A 22398-nucleotide genomic window follows, 5' to 3' on the forward strand; every position below is an offset into this window, starting at 1 on the left:
AATTTTAGCAAATTAACTTCAACAATGCATTAATTATGCAGCATGATTAACTGGAATGTATTTCAACTATGTATGTAAGATTGGTTTAATATTTGAAAATCAATTAATTTTCATCAATAACATCAACAGGCTAAAAAAATCATATCAATAAATATAGAAAAAGGATTTCACAAAATCTTACAGGGATTCATTATAAACACTTTCAGCAGACTAGGAATAGAGAGGAATTTATACAACCAATAAAGTTTATTTACAAAAATCCTACAGCTAACACCACACTTATTTGTAAGAACCTAGGTGCTTTATTTTAAGTCTAAGAACCAGTTAATGTTCACCTCTCCTATTCAACATCATTTGAGAAGTCTACCTAATCCAATAAAAAGAGAAAAAAAGTAACATAAATACAGAAGGAAAAAAGGAGTTTTGTTTCTAGATGACATGACTGTATTAATAAAAAATTCACAGGAATCAACAAAAGAACTCAGGAAACTATTAAGCAATTATATGAAAGGTAAGGTTACAAGGTACAGGGGTAATTACAAAAGTCTATTGCTTTTTATATACTAGTAGTGAACTGGCATTTGAAATTAAAAACACACCACCACCTACATTAGCATGAAAATGAAGTAATCAGGTAAAAATAAGTACAATAATGAAATAGGTACTGTATATATATATATACATATAAATGTGTATATATATATATATATGAAAAACAATAAAACTCTGATGAAAGAAATAAAAAAATTAGATAGAGAGATATTCCATATTTATCAATAGGAAGACTTACTATTGTTAAGATATCAATCCTTCCAACTGTCATGCTAAAGTTCAAGAGGTTTTATTTATTCATAGTGCCAAAAATGAGCCAACCAAGGTGTCCTTTAACAGGTAAATGGATAAACAAATGTGGTATATTCATTCAGTGGAATATAATCAGTGATAAAAAGAAATGAACTATGAAGCCACAAAAGGATAGGAAGGAATTTAAAATGAATATTGTGCAAAAAAAAAAAAAATCCCGTGTTAAAGGACTACATACTAGTGATTCCAACTATATGACATTCTAGAAATGACGAAACTATGGAGATAATAAAAAGACAGGGATCGGGGAGGGAGGGAGAGAAGAAGGAATAGACGGTGCACAGGATAGTTTTAGAACAGAGAAACTTCAATATGATATTTCAATGGTAGATATATCATATACACTTTTGTGTTTTGGGTTTTGGCCCATAGAACTTTACCATACAAGAGTGAACCCAGGGATTTCCCTGGTGGTCCAGTGGCTAAGACTCCGTGCTCCTAATGAAGGGGACTGGGGTTTGACCCCTGGTCAGGGAACTAAGATCCCACATGCCACAACTCACTGTCCTGCGTGCCACAACTGAGACCCAGCACAGTCAAATAAATCAATAAAAATAAATAAATATTAAAAAAAAAAGAGTGAACCCAAGTGGAAATGATGAACTTAAGTCAATAATAATGTAAAAATATTGATTCATGAGCTGCCACTAATGCAAGACATCAATAATAAAGGAAATTGGATCAAGAGGAAGAGATATATGTGAACCTTGTCCTTTGTTTCTAGTTTTCTTGAAAACCTGAAACTGTTTTTAAAAGGAAAGTTTATTTTTAGATAAACAACAAGGTCCTATAGCACATGGAACTATATTGAATATCCTGTAATAAACCATAATGGAAAAGAATATGAAAAAATATAGATATATATTAATCACTTCACTGTACACCAGAAACTTACACAACATTATAAATCAACAACAATTTTTTAAAACAGTGGAGTTTATTTTTACAAAAGACGCAAAATAAAATAACTAAAAATAAGACTAGTAATACTTATTTTATGGTGACATAAATTCTAGAAATCCAATGTGTATTTTTATGCATGACTGGTTGCTAAAGAGGAAACAATTACATTTCCATAGATAGTTTCCTGGGAAGAATAAGATTAAGAATCCAACCTCTTATTTTTTTAAGGTTTCATGATATTCTTTATCAAAGAGTGAGGTTTTTCTTGACTGATATCCACTGACAGGGTGAATTCATCACAAGAAAAAGGAATACTAACTGGTCACCTGGGCTCAACATCAGGTTCAAGATGTTTGTTGGGGAAAGTTTACTTTGGAAAAGAATGTATGGATTGGCATCACTCACAGATCCAAGTACCCTGACATCACAGATCTCTTTGGAGATAATGCTGGGCATATAAATATGCATTAGATATTTACAAACTTGGGACCCAGGCTTGACAACTAGAGCTTATACAAATATCCAGACCAGCAAGAACATCAGACTATGTTGCACTGGTTTTCTCTGTTGATACCTCTGAACTGCAACAGAAATAAAAACAAACAGAAAAAAATGCACAGACCAAAATCTGTGGATGGTTCAGATAACCCTGGTTTTTTTTCTCTATATGGCATTTGAAAAGAAACCTAGTTTGTTCACACTGAATAAACTCTGTGTGTGTGTGTGTGTGTGTGTGTGTTACTCACTCAGTCGTGTCTGACTCTTTGCAATCCCAAGGACTGTAGCCCACCAAGGTCCTCTATGGAATTCTCCAGGCAAGAAAACTAGAGTGGGTAGCCATTCCCTTCTCTAGGGGATCTTTCCAATCCAGGGATCGAACCTGGCTCCTACATTGCAGGTAGATTCTTTACTGGCTGAGCCACCAGGGAAGCCTGAATAAACTGTATTCTCAGACAATTCAGTAGACTGAAAAGAGATTTCTAGAAATTTAGCAGGTAGAGATGAAACTACATTAACTGGAAAAATGGAAAAGATAGGAGATCATGAGTGCTGTCTATCTGCGGGAGTATGTCATACCTATTTTGATGGCATTTCACACTCTTTTTAAAACTACTGAGATCTCATTACGCAAAGAATAGTACACAACTAAGCGACTGAACAATGATCTCACGACAGCAAAGAAATGATATAACATAGATTCGGAACTTCATAGTGGACTTTACCATAATTTTAATAATTACACATGCTAAGTCGCTTCAGTTGTGTGCGACTCTATGGACTGCAGCCCGCCAGGCTCCTCTGTTCATGCGATTTCCCAGGCAAGAACACTGGAGTGGATTGCTGTGCCTTCCTTCAGGGGATCTTCCTGACTTAAGAACTGAACCCACGTCTCTTACATTTCCTGCACTGGCAGGTGAGTTCTTTACCACTAGCGCCACATGGCAAGCCCCACAATACAGTCTAAAGGTATCTGTATTGCTGTTATCCATAAATTAAAACATACTAGTAGGGTAAGATGACAGATGGAAGCACATTAAAACGAGCTAAAACTGGGTGCCTAAAACCTTACAAAAGTATAAAATAGAGAATCAAACTAAGTAAAAGGCACTTCTTTATGCAAAAAAGTCATTAAAAGCTGGCAGCCTGCAAATGAGAAAAAAACTTTCAAGGACCCACATGATGAATAAATCTTCTAAAACAACAGCCCCTCCCCCAAACAATAATATTGGCAGTATTGTGAATTTAGTGGTGGCACCCCACGTGCTATGTACAGCCAGGACCTGTGAATGTGACCTGATGTCGAGGACCTGTGAATGTGACTTGATGTCGAAAAAAGGCCTGTGCAGATGTATGTAACTAATTTAAGGCTCTCTAGATGAGATAGCCATGGACTAGGTGGGTCCTAAATCCAAAGCATCCTTGGAAGGGAATAAAGGGAGTAAGAGACAAAAAGGAAAATGGCATGTAAGAAAGAGGTAGGAATCAAAGTTAGACGGTTACAAACTAAGTAACACCAGCAGCCTCCAAAAGCTTGGAGAGAGGCATGGAACTCTCAACACTTTGATTTTGAACTTCAGCTTCCAGAACTGTGAAAGAATATGTTTCTCTTGTCTTAAGCCATCCAATTTATGGTCATTTGTTATGGCAGCCATAGAAAACTTCTACAGATGGTCACAAAAGTGGACAAAATTCTGAAAAAGATCTCAGTACTCCACGTTGCAGAGAGGCAGTGGACATGTCTGCTGGGGAAAGGCGAAGTAAAGTGGGCAAATTGCCCCTGAACATTATGGTCTCCATCAAAAGCAAAACACGTCACTCTGAATTGGAAAGAAGTCTTGAAGACCAAGTGGCCGTTCTCTCACTAAAAAAGGCAAATCATCAAACCCCACAGTGGACTCAAAAAATAGTTAATAAGGAGCACAGGCCTTGCTCACCAATACAACTGACCTTAATTCTGCCATCTCCCATTCCCGTCACGCTACCATCTCCACACACCCCTATAAATCCACCCTGGGTTCTCAGGCTTCATAAGAACAGATAAAACAGATGATATCACGTCTTCTCCCAATTAGAAGTGCTAAGAAAAGACAGTGTTCTCTGGTAGGTGAGAGGGCATCATGAGATATGGAGTTGAATAAATATCAGCACAGAGTTGGCTACTGTAAATTTCAGATGAAAACAACATGGCAACCATATAGAAATACCATAGACAGTAATAAAGCAATTTATGGATAAATGTTCTTAGATAAACTGCAAATGGAAAAGTAAAGTAACCTATGATAGAGGAAAGTTTTCCTCCAAGTGACTGAAAAAAATAGAATTTCATATACTAATAGAAACTGATATAAAATGATTTTCAGTACATTATATATTGGTAGTGGGATTGAACTTTAAGATAAAAGAAGAATTCAAGAGTTCAGGTACACTATGGCTGATTCATGTTTATATTTGGCAGAAACCAACAAAATTCTGTAAAGCAATTACCCTTAAATTAAAAAATAAATAAAAAATTTAAGTATAAATGGTACCTCATCCAGAAGAGGGATGGGAATCAGAGTGGCTTCAAATTTTACACATCTAAATGCAAAAGCTAATGGAATAATAGCTACAAAATTCTGAAGGAAATAAAATGTGACTTGAAGAATCCTATACCTAGCCAAGATATTTTTTTTACTCAATTTGATACACTCACATGTGTGCTTAGTCACTCAGGCATGTCCAACTCTTTGTAAACCATGGACTTTAGCCAGCCAGGCTCCTCTGTCCATGGGATTCTCCAGGCAAGAATACTGGAGTGGGTTGCCATTTCCTTCTCCAGGGATCTTCTCAACCCAGGGATCAAACCCATGTCTTTTGCATTGCAAATGGATTCCTTACCATCTGAGCTATAGATAGCATCGCTGACTCAATGGATAAACTCTGGGAGACAGTGAAGGACAGGGACGCCTGGAGTGCTGCAGTCATGGGGTTGCAAAGAGTCAGACATGACTTAGCGATTGAACAACAATGACAACAAAGATACTGTTTAAGTGTAAAGTGCACAGGTAGAAAACTATGCATCCTTGTCAAAATGAACAGGGCAGAGCACTCATGAACCTTTTCTTAAAAAAGAAGAAAATAATTACTAGCCACAAAATCCACCCAACCAAAATAACAGAAAGGTGAATTGATGAGCATAAAATCACTCCTTGCTAGAATTAGAGTAGCCTATCCTCTCCCAGCAATGCATTATATACTTTCATTATCTTCATGCCACTTTTATTAATGACTGTATTCCCAGGATCTATAGAATATTACCTAGCATAGAGTAGGCCCCTCAAAATGACTGAATAAATGAGTTTACATACTTTACTATATTTATATACAAAACCTGAAATGTCATTTTTAAATTTTAGGATAAAGATGTAAATTTACATGAGTGACATTGCAAAATTTATTATATGACTTATAGTTTTTTACCATATCGGCTATACTCATGGCTCCTTATCATTCTTGGTTCATGTGCTATCAATACAAGCACACGTAGCTTACCTAATGTCTTGTTTATTGTTGTTTGACTAGACAGTGTTTGCAGCAGTACTCTCAGAATAAAGTACTCCCCTGGTGATTCTGCACAATAATTTGGTCCACCATGCTTGGTTATATTGTTTTGCTGGACACTTTTCTTCAGTAAATCTCTATCTTGTTTTATTTGTGACCATCTCACTTCAGCTCACCAGAATCTTTAAATATATTTAGTCTAGTACTTGGCTCCTCATATTCTCTTATTCATAAAATCCTATGGGCCCTATAGTTGGACAACTATACATAAAGTTCAGGCAAATGGTAAGGCACTTAGACAGCAGGGTATATAAGCACTGGTAATTAGAATTTTATATTTGGCACATTTGCTAATTGCTGATTGCCATGCCTAGGAGATCCTATGTAACCATTACTGCATATTAACCTTAAGACTGATAATTAAAATCTCCTAAGATGATCATTGTGCATACGTTGGCAGATTAGCAATGAGGTTTTCTAGATCTCTGGAAAAATCTTAACTTCTGTTCCTTAATAGTTCAGTTAAATATTTATTAAGCATCTGCTTATTATATTCTGCCAACTCAAAGATGTATGATGTGCACTCTGAGAATTCTAGTGACTAGTAAAGGGAGAATTACAGTTTTAATAGAACTTTGAAAAATGGATAGGTCTTAAGGAAATAAGAATAGAGTCCAGGGTTTTAATACAATTTGATAGGAATCTATAAAATGTCTGCTGGTGATTATATGCAACCTGTTTTTTTTCAGTTATACATGTATGCACATTCCTTTTCAGATTCTTTTCCATTATAGGTTAGTACAAGATACTGAGTATAGTTCGCTGTGCTATACAGTCAGTCCTTGTTGGTTATCTATTTTGTATATAGTAGTGTGTATCTATTAATCCCAAACTCCTAATTTATCACTCCTCACCTCCCTCCTTACTCTTTGGTAACAGTAAGTTTGTTTTCTATGTCTGTGAATATATTTATGTTTTAAGATAAGTCCATTTGTATCATTTTTTAGATTCTACACATGAGCAATATCAATTATTTGTCTTTGACTTATTTCACTTCATGAGATGATCTCTAGGTCCATCCATGTTCCTGCAAATGACATTATTTCATTCTTTTTTTGACTCAGTGATATTCCATTGTATATATGTACCATATCTTCTTAATCCACTCATCTGTTGATGGACATTTGGGTTGCTTCCCTGTCCTAGAATAATGCTGCTATGAACACTAGCCTGCATATATCTTTTTGAATTAGTTTTCTCCAGATACATGCCCAGGAGTGGGATTGCTGGATCCTACTGCAACTCTAGAAGCCTTCATTCTGCTCTCCATAGTGACTATATCAGTTTACTTTTCCACCATAGTGTAAAAGTATTCATTTTTCTCCACACTCTCTTCAGCATTTATTATTTTTAGACTTTTTAAAGATGGCCATTCTGATTGGTGTGAGGTGATACCTCCTTATGGTTTTGACTTGCATGTTAATTAGTGAAATTGACCATCATTTCACATGCCTGTTGGCCATCTGTATGACTTCTTTAGAGAAAACGTTTATTTAGGTCTTCTACCCATTTTTTATTGTTTTTTTACATTAAGCTATATGAGCTGTTTGTATATTTTGGAAATTAATCTCTTGTTAATCTATTAGATATTGAACATGAGTATTAAAAAAAAAAAGTTCACAAGACTAAGTTCCAGTCTTATAAGAACAGTTTTGAAAGACAAACTCTTAAATAAAGAATTACAACACAACAGGATAGTGCTGATAATTTAAGATAAAATACATAGAGACAGTAACTTATTAAATATGGGGGCTAGGAAGTCACATTTAGCAGCCAACAGCCTATGTGGCTTGAGCATTGATTGAGATGTGTGTAATAAGGTTTGGAAGTTAGGCTGTGATCAGATCTTGGAAGGCCTTGCATGGCAACCTGAGGAATGTGAACCTGACTTTCTAGGAATAGGTAATAAGGAGCCACTGATGACTTTTTAAACTCCATAACAGTAGAATTGGGCTTCCCAGTTGGCGCTAGTGGTAAAGAACCTGCCTGCCAATGTAGGAGACATAAGAGATGCAGGTTCAATACCTGGGTCTGGAAGAACCCCTGGAGGGCATGGCAATCCACTCCAATATTCTTGCCTGGAGAATCCCCATGGACAGAGGAGCCTGGTGGGCTACAGTTCCTGGGTTGCAAATAGTTGGACATGACTGAAGCGACTTAACATGCACAACAGTAGAATTAGGTCTGGGATTTAGAAAGGTAACTCATATGGCTCATAAAATAAATTGGAGTTAAGAAGCATTCAGAAAGATGAGTTATTTCTGAATTCATAGTTTACATATGACTGATGTTCTCTGAAATTTTGGTAATGTGTGATAAGTGTAATTGTCATTCTTCAATCAGTAAATTTTGATTACATGAAGATACAATGGAAAACTTAAAGACTAGTTAAATGTAGCTCTCGCACTGGAAACAAGTAAACAAAAAGTAGTAAATACTAAAGTGAATGGAGTTCTTAGATGAAAATTTCCAAAAGGAGTAGTGGGACTGAAATGACTCCCAGCAGCTAGAGAGAAAAAGAGGAGGCTATAAATTACTTGATTTATGAGGGTGAAATTCTATTAAAATTTAAACATATACATGATGACTCTGCATTTATAGAACTTAAAAGTGAATCACCAGTAACTGTGTTTTTTCAAATTTCTAATTATCCATGAAACTTGTTTTTCAAATGAATTCTACATAAAACTCCATTGAGGCCCTGAGTCTTGACTATTATGCATCATCTCATGCTTATTTCCAAGTGGTCCTCAAGTCATCCTGTGGAACCCTAGGATTACATGGAATATGGTGTGTGAAAACCACTGCTCAGGTTCAACAAACTCATATTACAGATGAGGAAATTCAAGGAGAAGCTACCTTATGTTAGCACAGTGCTGTATTAATAGGCCCACTGGTCTGCAGTGAAAATGTTAGGGTCAGAGTCCCAGCTTTGCCACTTTGACTTTGAGACTTGGACAAGTCAGTTGACTGCTGTTTTGCCTCATTTTTCTATTATAATTCATAAGATTAGAAATTTGGCTTACATAATCTCTGTAAGTTTATAACTGCTGGAAAATTATTTAAGGCCAACAGTGGAAATACTAAGAAGTAGTTATCCACGTCTCAGTTGCAGTGTTCTTTCCATGGTACTGAGGTAGGACTGCAGTCTATTTAGAAGACACACAGAATGGATGCCCTGTATGAAACTTTTATATATGTCTCATAATAACATTTCCTACATATCCAGAGTGGATATGCACAACTTCTTGATCTACGGTACTGCACCAACTATAGATGAATATGACACCAGGTTTCAGTAACTATTACGTATTTCTATTTGACATGAACATTGATATTTACTGAAATCTGCCAACTGCTGAATCATACCATTCCTGGAACACTGTTTCTTATCCCCAAGCTTACAAAGCCACAACTTGATTAACACAACTGAATAAAACATCAAGTTATGTATCTAAGGTGTGTTTTAACACTGGAAAGGCATCCCATAAATAAAACATATATATTCACTTCCAGAAAAGGCATACCATGCATAGACAATTTTACACAAGATAAAGAATGGGTTTGAAACTAAGATTTACTTGTTACCCTTTTGTGGTATCCTCCTTTGTTCTGTATACATAACACTATAAGTGCTTCTAATGAATTCTGCTGGCTGATTGACTTTTAAATTTTTTCTATTGAAGTATAGTTGATTTACAGTGTTGTATTAGTTTCTGGCGTATAGCAAAGTGATTCTGTTATACATATATGTGTACGTGCATGCATGCGTGTGTGCTCAGTCATGTTTGACTCTTTTCTAGCTTTTCTGCATGAAAAGTGTATTGAGGGTAGTTTTATGATATTATTTTGACACTCTGTATTTGATAATATAGTCATTTTCAATATTGTTTTTGGACAGGTGTTTTTTGCTTTTATTCCTGGACCGTTCTCTACAGAATGACTGTCAATATTGTTAAAGCTTTTAACTCTGTATTTCTGCTTTTATGTACTATGCTAGTCACTCAGTCATGTCCAAACATTTGCAACCCCATGGACTAGAGCCCACCAGGCTCCTCTGTCCGTGGGGTTTCCCAGGAGAGAATACTGGAATGGGTTGCCATTTCCTTGTTCAGGAGATCTTCCAGACCCAGGGATTGAACCCAAGTGTCCTGCACTGCAGGCAGATTCTCTACTGTGTCAGCCACCAGGGAAGCTCTTGGAGACAAACAATATGAAACATTATTTCATGAATGTAAGTTAAATAAGAAGCAAAGTGACAATAAATTTCATTAGAATTGCTTTGCTTTGGCTATTCTTGGATTTTGGAAGGACTGGAATGAACATAATTATATTTTGGTAACCTCAGAGCTTTGATTAATTAACTTTTGGTTGTTAATTAGTAGCACTATATATTGACCTTAGAATTTTAGCATAAAATTTATTAGAAAACACTTTAGCTGTTAAATTACTATATTAAGTATCTTTCCTTTCTTGAATATCAGAGCTTAATTAGTTATAACAAAGAATAAATGCTAAAGCCAACAACATACCAAAATTACAAAACAGATGAAAAGGAGCATAAAATAGTAATAAGTATCTGTATTATTTTAATCTCTGAATTTTAAACTAATTGTATAAAAAGTATGTTATATGAGAGATGCACCTGAAACAAAACATAAAGTTTTTAAAAATTCCTAATGTAAAACGTAGAAACTGATCATTAAAAGACAAACAACTTACGAAAATGGCTAAGAGGCTGTTCATAGAAAAAGAGATGCAAATTGCCAATTAACATAAAATTATGTTCATCCTCTAGTAGTCATGTAGATGCAAATTTAAGCTATTATGAGGCACAAATTTTCACATATCAGGATGGGTAAAATTGTTAAAGGCTTATGACATCTGGTGCTGGCAAAGATGTGACAAAATGGACACATTTGCTGGTGGAAATGTGAATCATTTGTACTGAACATAACAACTTTTAAATGGATATACCATTCCCTTCAGCAAGTCTCAATTATGTAAAATAATTCTATAAAAATGCAAAAATTAATATAAAAGGAGATAACATATATATGGGCTTCCCTAGTGGCTTAGCGGTAAAGAATCTTCCTTCTAACGCAGGAGATGCAGGTTCGATCCCTGGGTTGGGAAGATCCCCTGGAGAAGGAAATGGCAACCCACTCCAGTATTCTTGCCTGGAGAATCCCATGGACAGAGGAGCCTGGCGGGCTGCCGTGCATGGGGTCACAAAAGAGCTGGACACAACTGTGCAACTAAATAACAATAATACACACATACAAATACACAGACAAAGATGTCTATTGTAGCAATGTTTGTTGAACAAATATTGACTTTTTTCATCAATGAGAGAAGTGTTGAATAAATCTCAGAATACACTTAATGTAGATTATGCAGTTATTTTAAAAAGATATATTTAACTTAGAATGATGATCATAAAGATCATAATATAAAGTGAAAATAATACATAACAGATTGAAGAGTAATATATATTTTATGATCCTATATTTTAAATGGTAGAGGAACATGCTTTCATAAACCCTATATACCATTTATATCTGTGAATTCTGAATGCATATTACATATATGCATAGCTTTTTTTTTTGAGCAAGAAGCATTGGAACATATATATTATCATATGTAAAATTAGATAGCCAGCAGAAACTGGCTGTATGACAGGCGGCTCAAATCCAGTGCCCTGTGACAACTTAGATGAGTGGGATGGGGTGGGAGGTGGGAGAGAGGTTCAGGAATGAGGGGGCATACATATGCCTATTGCCTATTCATGTTGATATATGGCAGAAAACAGCATAATATTGTAAAACAATTATCTTCCAATTAAAACCAATTTAAAAAAATATTCTTATCAAACTGCTAATATGAATCACCTTGGGGAGGTGATTCTAGTGGGGACAGTGGAGAAAAATTGGAAAGTTTTTCATTATACATTTTAGTATTGTTTGAATAATGACATGTAAGCAATATAGATGACATAAAAATATTTTTATGTTCAAAATAATTTAAAAAGTCAACAGATGGGAAAACTATATCATGCAAACCAAAATCAAAATGCCATAATACAAGTAGGGTGAGAAAATACTTTATTTCCCAAACTGGAAGACTTTTAAGAATGAAAGGGGGGAGATAACCAAGCAAGCTGTCATTATGGTATAAAGCAGAATGATCCCATAAAACTGGGAATTCAATCTTGGGAATATAATCTACAGCACAGTGCCTATATTATTAATACTGTATATATATTTTGAAAATTGCTAACAGAGTAAATCTCAAGAGTTCTCATAATAGGAGAAAACATTTTAACTATATGTAGTGGTGGATGTTAAACTTACTGAACTAGACTTATAGCGGTGATCATTTTGCAGTATACACAAATATCTAATTATTGAATGCTTAAACCTAATGTTATATGTCAGTTATGACTCAATTTTTTAAATGTCTGTGGTTTAATAGAGCTAAGGCAGGAATCTATGGTTTCAGTGTGTACTGGGCCACTTTATGGGATCCTAGGTGGCAAGAGAATGTTACACTCCTGTCTTGGTATTCACCTTGTCCGGCTAAAATAACCTCTGGCTGGAATGCTGATATTAAGTGATATTTTAAAACATTTAAATTCTTAAGAAATCAGATACTGTGCATGCAAGACTGATCACAGATGCAGCCATTAAATGACAGCATGTTAATTTTCTGTTGGTGCCCCATTGTCTATGTAAACAAGTCCCTATAAAAAGTTTATTTTGCCAATTTTGTTTTCAAAGAGAAGTGTTTGCATGTACATGTGTTTGTACTATATAAAAAGTATGTTATGGTATGGATATGCAAAATGTTGCTATCATGTATATTATTTATTTTGTTATGTTTTATATACTACATATATATAATATATACTTTATCACACACCTATCCATATATATGGATACAAATAATGCCACTATAATTATTGTAATCAGAGGAAGTATATATATGTATATATGTATGTATGTGTTTTGAAGTTTTAATTTTAGTGAAGTACAGTATCAGTTATATCCTTCAAGAATCATGCCTTTGGAATTTTATATAAGAAGTCAAAGCTTTACCCAAGATCACCTAGATTTTCCCCTATGTTATCATCTAGGCTTTACGGTTATGTATTTTAGATTTAGGACTGTGATCCATTTTGAGTTACTCTATGAAGAGTATAAGGTGTGGATAAATTGTTTTGCATGTGGATATCCAGTTCCAGCACTGCTGAAGGGGCTTTGTTCCATCGTATTCTCTTTACTCCTTTATCAAAGACCAGTTGACCGAGTCTGTGGGTTTATGTGGGCTCTCTGTTGTGTTGCAAACAGATCTATTTGTCTGTTCTTTGACCACTGTCACACAATCATGATTGTTGTAGTTTATCAGTTTTTTGCTATAGTTTGTAGTCAGTTCTATGACTTAATCTTCTCTTTCCAAATTGAATTGGCTATTCTAGATCTTTTGCCTCTCCATATAAGTTTTAGAATCAGTTTGTTGATATTCACATAACTTGCTGAGATTGAGTTTATGATAAATCCATAGGTCAAGTTGGGATAACAAACATCTTGACAAGGTTGAATCTCCCAATCCATCAACGTGGACGATCTTTCCATTTATTTAAGTCTCCTTTGATCTTTCGCCAGAGTTGTATAGTTTTCTTCATAAAGATCTTGTATATATTTTGTTAGATTTATACCTAAGTACTGTAAACACTGTTGTGTTTTTAAATTCAAATTACATTTGCTCATTGCTGGTATGGAGGAAAACTATTAACTTTTGTCTAACTTTGTATACTGCAACCTCACATGATCATTTATTAGTTCTAGGAGGGGTTTTTTTTTTTCTTCTGTTGATTCTTTAGGATTGTCTATGTAAATTGATGTCATATAGTTAAAAAGGACAGTTATATTTCATCCTTCCTAATTTGTAAATCTTTTATTTCCTTTTCATTTCTTATCAAATCACCTAAGATTTTTGATATACAGTTGATAAGCAATGATGAGAGGGACAATCTTTTCCTTGTTCCTAATGATAGGAAAGTTTTGAGTTTCTCACTATTAAGTATTATATTAGCAATAGGACTTTGTAGATGCTTTTTTTTATCAAGTTAAGGAAGTTTCCCCCTAGTCCTCGCTTACTGAGAGGTTTTTATAAATGAATGGGTGTTGAGTTTTTTTATTTTTTTTCCTGCTATTTATAATTTGATCATTTTTCTTTTTTACCCTGTTAAACGGATGGATTACATTCATTGATTTTTTGACTGTTGAACCAGTCTTGCATGTATGGGTAAATATCACTTGGTTATGGTGTATAATTATTTTATACATTGTTAAATTCAATTTCCTGTATTTTGTTGAGGATTTTTGCATCTCTTTTCATAAGATATATTGAAGTGTGATTTTCTATTCTTGTCTTATCTTCATTTGATTTTGGTATTACAGCAAGCCTGGTCTCATAGAACAAAATAAGAAGTATTCACTATGCTTCTGTCTTCTGGAAGATATTAGAGAATAGCTATGATTCCCTCCTTTAATGTTTGATAGAAATAATCAACAAGCCCATCGGGCCTGGTGCTTTAGTTCTGTAAGGTAATTGATGGTTGAACTGCTTTGTTATTGTTGTTCTGTCACTCAGCTGTGTCTAACTCTTTGTGACCGCATGGACTGCAGAATGCCAGGCTCCCCTGTTCTTCACTTTTTCCCAGAGTTTGCTCAAACTCATGTCTATTCAGTCAACTATGCCATCCAACCATCTCATCCTCTGCTGGCCCCTTCTCCTATTGCCCTCAATCTTTCCCAACATCAGGGTCTTTTCCAATGAGTCAGCTCTTTGCATCAGGTGGCCAAAGTATTGGAGCTTCAGCCTCAGCATCAGTCTTTCCAGTTAATATTCAGGGTTGATTTCCTTTAGGATTTGATCTCCTTGTAGTTCAAGGGACTCTCAAGTCTTCTCTAGAACCACAGTTCAAAAACATCAATTCTTAAAAAAAAAAAGAAAAGAAAAACCATCAATTCTTCAGTGCTCAGCCTTCTTTATGTCCAATTCTCACATCCATACAGGACTACTGGAAAAACAATATATAGACTTTTGTCAGCAAGGTGATGTCTGCTTTTTAATACATTGTCTAGGTTTGTCATAGCTTTTCTTCAAGAAGCAAGTATCTTTAAATTTCATGGCTGCAGTCACCATCTCTAGTGATTTTGGAGCCCAAGAAAGTAGTCTCTCAGTTTCCAATTTTCTCCCATCTATTTGTCATGAAGGATGGGACCAGATTCCAGGATCTTCATTCTTTGAATGTTTAGTTTCAAGTCAGCTTTAAAGTGGGGAGATGGGAAGCATTTTATAGTCTGTCAATTAAGTCTCAGTCCTTTGATATGTTTGTGCTCCTGGACTGTAAACTTTACTAGTGCTTCTAATGCCTACCAACTTATGTGAGAAAGGATGTGGAGCAAGGACTGATATTGAGTATTTTTCTTATCCCAGATAGGTTAGACTCTGATAAAATCATAGCAGGTTAGGTTTTGTTTTTCTAATTTTGTTTTGCTTTTTTTATGGGCATAGATTTTGTACAAGACAACTTACTTGACCTCTTGGTTGGCATTACACATTATGGATCACCACCTTCTTAAAACTATCTATTCGCCAGTTTTTCCAACTTTTTGCTCTTGGATCCTGAATGTCAACTTAATCTATTTAAAACCAAACATTTTATTCACACCATCTCCTCTACTATGCCCTATCTCAGTGAATGGCAACACAGTATATTGTGTCACACACACCAGAGACCAAGGAATCATCCTTGGCCTGTCAGTCTTCATTAATTCTCAAATCATGTTTTATTTGCTTTCTATATATTTCTTGAGTCAATTTAACTATCGCTACATTCTTTTCTACCACCAAATCCAATAAACTATTATTTCAAGCACTGAGTATATAATAGCCTCCTATTACATTCTTGAACCCTTTCGAACCATTTATCATGAGGGTATTAACATGATCCTTCAAAAAAGTATTTAGTCATTAATTAATTTGAGGATCAAGGCAAGGCTCCTTAACATGTTCATAAGCCCCTGCATAATCTGGCAGCCTCTAGATTGTCTGTTTCATATGGAACCAGTGATTTCTCTTGCTTTCTCAGCTGTATACTAGCTTTCCTACTCTCATCCAGCAGCATATTTGCCGTTGTTCTGTCTTATTTACCTGAAGCCATAAATGCTGTTTTCTGTATCTTTTCACCTCCTCTGTTTCCTTTTTCTCTAGTTTACTCATGCTACAGGTCTCAGTTGATGTGTTCCTTTCTCAGGGAAGTCGTTACTGAAGTTCCTAAATAAAATTCTTTATAAGCTTTCATGGTAGCATATACTTTTAGTTTATGACAATTATCAACTTGAGATTTGATTGCGGTTATTGGATTGATGTCTGTCTTTAACACCAGAGGTAAATTTCTTGAAGGAAGGAACCATCTGTAATCTTGATCACAGTTCTATCCCCAGTTACTATAAGGTACATGGTAGATGTTCAACAAGTAGTTGATTGAAGAATAAATGAATGATTTTTCATTTAAGCTAGGAATTAGCTACCAATTCTTACTATAATCTGATAAACTACCTGACTAACGGTAAAATCTGTAACATTTCAAATAGTATTCCAAGAACAATATAGACCTTTTCAAATTTCATACAGATTACAAATTTCATTAAAAAGAAGTTTCACTTTTCAAAGGGTCCTCCAAATGAATCTTTTTATGTCATAAGATTTTGGGCCATGAGTGGGTTGTAATAGGGATAATCAGAAATGGAAAAAAATTTTTGTAGGGACCAAGTTCATTTTCAAAGAGTAGTAAGCCATGAGACTAAATCTTTCTTTTCTATGTCCAAACCCCAATCCTTAATTCCAGATCTACAAAATAGAAGAACAGAAAGGAGGGAGCCATCAGTTATGTAGCTGCTGATGAGAATCATTTATAAGCTGTAAATAGACAGTAGTTCACTTAGACCACATGTGACTATGAGTGTCCAATTAGAACAGGCATATCAAAGGCATGTTGGCAAAAACCACACAAAAGTGAATCTTGAAAAAAAAAATCAAAGAAAATATATAAAAGAAAAAGTGAAATAGTAATCAATTTTGTATTAGTTAGTGTTTCTGAGGAAGGGACTGCTATGAATGCAATAGAAAAATTTCAAAGATAGAAGAAAACTATGCTGCAATGAAAGAATATGTAATTCTACAAATGGAAAGGACATTAGGTATTTAAGGAACAACATAGATAACATAATGTTTTTACTGGAGAATATTGAGTTCATAGTCAATGTGATCTTGAATTGTCTCTTATTTTTCATATTCATAATAAATATGAATATTCAAATATGTCAAGATTCCTTTAATAAACTACTAATAAAGTAATTGTGCTATCTTCTAAATCAAAAGATGGATGTATAAGCTTCTTTCCAACTCTATGATTCTATAAATCTTAGTCTGAACCATCTTTCTCATAGGGCTTAAATGAAAACAATTGCAGAAAGCAACTGTAGTTGTTACTCATTTGTTTATGTTAAATTTAGTCATAAAATGCAAACTAAAGTTAACTATTCATTTATAATTGTGACTTCTATAGGAGTCAGCCTTTTATGTCATTTAAGTAACAATTTTATCTACTGCTGCAAATATGTGACAAACAAATCACCTGGTACAACATTACCTTTCTGTATCTGCCAAAAATGAGTCTTGTTAAATGCCTGGAGCAGTGACTTAATTAATATGGATTTTCAAATATTCATGTCTCATGCAATTTATTAAAATGCTTCAAGAAATAGGTGCTATTCCATATTATAATTTTTGGTAAATTGAAAAATGTCATTCAGATTAGCTGCATATTTGTTAATCTTTTTTTTTTTTTTGGAGGCACTGTGTGGCAAAAACAGGGCTTTCCCAGGTGGTTCAGTGGTAAAGAATCCGCCTGCCAATGCGGGAGATGTAGGTTCAATCCCTAGGTCAGAAGATCCCCTGGAGAAGGAGATGGCAACCCACTCCAAGTATTCTTGCCTGGGAAATCCTATGGATAGAGACCCTGGCAGGTTGCAGTTCATGGGGTTGAAAAAGAGTTGGACGTGACTTAGCAACTAAACAACAATAATAACATGGCAAAAACAAAATGCATGTCTTATCAGAGAGAAATGTATGAATGATTTATTGTCCTTCTTGAGGCTAAATACAAGTCAATAGGAAAATGAGAGAACGTTCAGTTCAGTTCAGTTCAGTTCAGTTCAGTCGCTCAGTCGTGTCCAACTCTTTGTGACCCCATGAATCGCAGCATGCCAGGCCTCCCTGTCCATCACAAACTCCCAGAGTTTACTCAAACACATGTCCATCGAGTCGGTGATACCATCCAGCCATCTCATCCTCTGTCATCCCCTTCTCCTCCTGCCCCCAATTCCTCCCAGCATCAGGGTCTTTTCCAATGAGTCAACTCTTCGCATGAGGTGGCCAAAGTACTGCAGTTTCAGCTTCAGCATCAGTCCTTCCAATGAACACCTAGGACTGATCTGCTTTAGGATGGACTGGTTGGATCTCCTTGCAGAGAACATTAATTCTCCACTATCTTTTCAGGAATGTGTATTAATATAATGGCAACATGAGGATAGTTATAGAAAAATATATCAATTTGCACTTGAGATATTTGCAGTATGACTAGGATGGTTGGTGCTAACAAATCTTGTTTATATAAGCATACTTTCACAAACATAAGAAATGATGTACAAGTGTCAAAGGATGCAGCATCTGCCCTTTATATGAAATGGCACAAGAAAATGCAGCTTTTTTTTTATCTTTGTTTTCCCATTAAGCTTGGCAGAGAACCTTGCACACTGACCTGTAGGAAGTGTTGAATGGTTATATGAATGATTACATATTCAGGCTGTATAATTCTTACAGGTAAAACAGATAATATATACATTTAATGTCAGGATAAACCCAGAGACTATTTATGCTTTTCACAGGTGAGAAGACTAATGCATATCTTTCTGAGAAGCAGATGAATATTAGAAGCCCATGATTAAATCCTGCCCTTCTCCACTTTTTGTGTTTCTCTGATGACAACACATAGGCTAAGATTGCTTGACAGAAGCTTTGATATCATGGAATTGCTAGTTTGCTGGACAGAGCTAGTCCAATCCTATGCATAAAGAATCTGAATCCTTAGGAAATTCTAATATGCCAACTGCATTCTAAATCCCCACCTTCTAAAGATAAGAAATTCCTTAGATAAGATAATTTCTTAGATAAGAAAAATGAGAATGTGCCAGTCTGCCTTCCCACTCCTACATGACAATACACACATTCAGTCTCACTTTTTCACAGCAAAATTCTACCTCAAACATCCCCAACCGGTTTGTTTAAAATGCTGTAGAATGAATTTCAACTTTACTCTGTCAAGTAAATCATTCTTAATTCTTTGTCACTGTTTGATTGTGTCAGGAAACTGGGCCAAATAACTGCTTACATGAATCTCAACTTCATGATTTCTAAATTTATAGTATTTCCTATATAGTGAAAGGCTCCTTTCGACCCCGTGGACTGCAGCGTGCCAGGCTCCCCGTCCATGGAATTCTCCAGGCAAGAATACTGGAGTGGGTTGCCATGCCCTCCTCCCATATAGTACAACTCCTATATAGTACAACTACTGAAATAGATACTTTCATTACCCCCTCCCAAGAACCAGGTTTTCTCATTTCTTGAATTAAACTATGGAGTCTAGGAAAGCTCTTTTTAAGGGTTTGTGTATATACTTGTTTACTCTTCAATTATAGAAAACTATTCTTCCTGCCTAGTCAGCTGAGCCAGGCTGTTTTCCTAAAAATGCACATATAAATACCAAATATTATAACATTGTTATTTACAACATACTAGAAAGGTCCCCAGTTTAACCATATTATTTTATATTATTTATTACAGGACAACATGATAAACTTTGATAGCAATTGCCTGAATAACGAACCTAACTTTTTTAAAAAACATTCATGTGATGATAATAAGGTAATGATAATTATTTGGAATTTATATGTCATTTGGGCTTGATATCATAGAAGTTTATATTTCCTGTATCTGTTTATTATATTGATTATTAATGACATAGTCTTTTGGTTCTAACCTGACAATTCCCATTGATATATTGTTGTATTGTGGTCTTTTATACTTTTATTTTACAAATTTTCCTATGCTTATTTGATAAATATTCCTCTCAATTTTAGCATTTCATTTTTCACCTTGAAAACAGTAGAACTGCTGAATTCAAAGATATACATCTCCGTTCTGAAACATTTATTCAGGAAAATGCTTGTCAGAATGACTGCTTGCATATACAGACATAATTAATGGGCATAATTTAGTTGTAGGCATTTTTAAATTTTTTCTTTCAATATTTTCTTATCTTCAAATCATTACCTCCTCTATTTGGTGTAATGTTACAATTTACAGAATTTTGAATAAAAGTTTGTGTCATCTCTTTCTTCAGAAACTAGTGTGCTATTCAAGCCTTTTGGAAACTCACAATAACTGAGTTAACCTCATGGCATTTGAGTGTATTCATAAATTCCAAAAAAAAATTCCTATTTTTGAAACACTTGTTTTAGGCAAATAGGCCCTTTATTATTGCCAGTTATTCATCCATATCACCAAAGGGGCAAAAATAATAATAATAAAAATCACACATACCTTTTATTACTGCTGCTTTCAGAAGCGCTCTCCTTTAGTTACCTTGTTTAAAACTGAATAAACTTGCTATGTGCTTACTCATAAGCGATAAGATCATACATAACAACAAAAAAAAAGAGTTTAAAGTGTCACATAATCATTAAACTGAGTTCTAGGCACTTAAGGCTATCACCTGGGAGCTGAACAGTTTCAGTTTAGTTGCTCATCAGTCATGTGATTAACTGGAATAGAAGAAAAGTGGGGTGGAGGTGGGGCATTATTTAGCAATACAGTTCTGGCTCTAGGCTCTTTAGAAAAGCTTATTACTTCTTAATATTTTATTTGAACCACAGCCCTTCTGATGTTTTTTTCTATAATAGGAAGCTTCATTTTTGAATCGTGCTGCTCGAAAGTTGAAGCAATTCCTTAAAATGAATATCAGTGACGATTTCAAGCTTCACCTATCAACAGTTTCACAGGGCACATTGACACTGCTAAACTGCACCAGCAAGGTAAGCTGAGGACTATTTACTTTGAACCAAAATATAAACTCCTCCCGCGATAGGATCCTAGTATTCTCTGATGATCATAAGCATTAGCAGAGAAATCTAAGTGCTTATAAGAAAACTAAAATGCATTTACTCAATTCTAGAAGAGGAAAATTTCAACTTATAAAGTACCTATTCCTCTCTTGGCTAGGGCAAAGAAATAATTTATAAAAGGGAACTAAAAATAAAAAAGGGCAACACTGTAAATCAACCATATTTCAATTAAAAAAGGAAAACAAATACATGAAAGAAAATAATAAATAGTTTTGCCATGGGCTTCCCTCATAGTTCAGTTGGTAAAGAATCTGCCTTCAATTCAGGAGACCCCGGTTCGATTCTGGGCCAGGAAGAAGGAATCCCACAGGAGAAGGGATAGGCTACCCACTCCAGTATTCTGGCCTGGAGAATTCCATGGTCTGCATAATTCATGGGGTCGCAAAGAGTCAGACAGAGCTGAGCGGCTTTCACTTCACATTGCCATAGTAACTTTCAAGGAGGCTAGGGTGATAAGTTGGATGAGGATGGTAAATTTTTATTTCTAAAATATCTTAATTTTAATCCATTTATGTACACATTTGTAAGAACTCATAACCTATAAAAATTAATCAAATACTTAACAAATATTTTTTATACAAAATTTGAGTGTATTTATGTCCAACAATTTTCATTTTTTTGCCTCAATAATTTTGATAAGTACAGGGCTAATTTTTTCTATTTCTCTACTAGCAGTTATGAAATGTAAGGAACAAAACAAAATATGGAAGACATTACCTTGGGACTAGACAACAATTTCTTTCACCTGCGAAGTGGAGAAAAATATAGTATCTACACTATAGGATGTCGAAAAGGTTAAGTGTTAAATGATATAGTTCATATAGCATGAATGCATGCGAGCTCAGTCATGTCCAACTCTTTGCAACCCCACGCATTGTTGCCTGCCAGGGCGCCTCTATCCATGGGATTATCCCGTCAAGACACTGGAGTGGGTTGCCATTTCCTGCTCTAAGGGGGTCTTCCTGACCCAGGGATCAAACCCATACCCCCTGCATTGCAGGTGGATTCTTTACCACTGAGCCACCTGGGAAACCTGCTTAGTACTAAAAAGTTTCAACAAATTTTTATTATTACTATTATTACTTTGCTCTCTCTTTAGGAATTTTACTAGCTGCCATATAAAGTCAATATGCCAAAATATTTATTATATATTTTTAAAAGTTAACATTTTTATCATAGAAAAAGGATTGTTTAAAAAAAATTTTAATCCTAGTAG

The 22398-nt window shown here is 35.0% G+C and overlaps 1 protein-coding gene across 3 annotated transcripts in view; it reads left to right on the forward strand.

The window, feature by feature from the left end:
- Positions 1–22398, forward strand: part of IL7 (interleukin 7) — a 51802-nt gene that overhangs the window by 23018 nt on the left and 6386 nt on the right. For 2 of the 3 annotated variants that reach the window (XM_065902826.1, XM_065902827.1), the window contains exons 3-4: positions 19843–19923; positions 20961–21092. In XM_065902826.1, coding sequence (XP_065758898.1) covers positions 19843–19923; positions 20961–21092 — 213 coding nt within the window. The remainder of the gene's footprint in view (positions 1–19842; positions 19924–20960; positions 21093–22398) is intronic. The other variant, XM_065902828.1, reaches the window with a different exon arrangement.

The sequence above is a fragment of the Muntiacus reevesi genome, chromosome 12, assembly GCF_963930625.1.
Source record: "Muntiacus reevesi chromosome 12, mMunRee1.1, whole genome shotgun sequence".
In the NCBI taxonomy this organism is placed as follows: domain Eukaryota; kingdom Metazoa; phylum Chordata; class Mammalia; order Artiodactyla; family Cervidae; genus Muntiacus; species Muntiacus reevesi.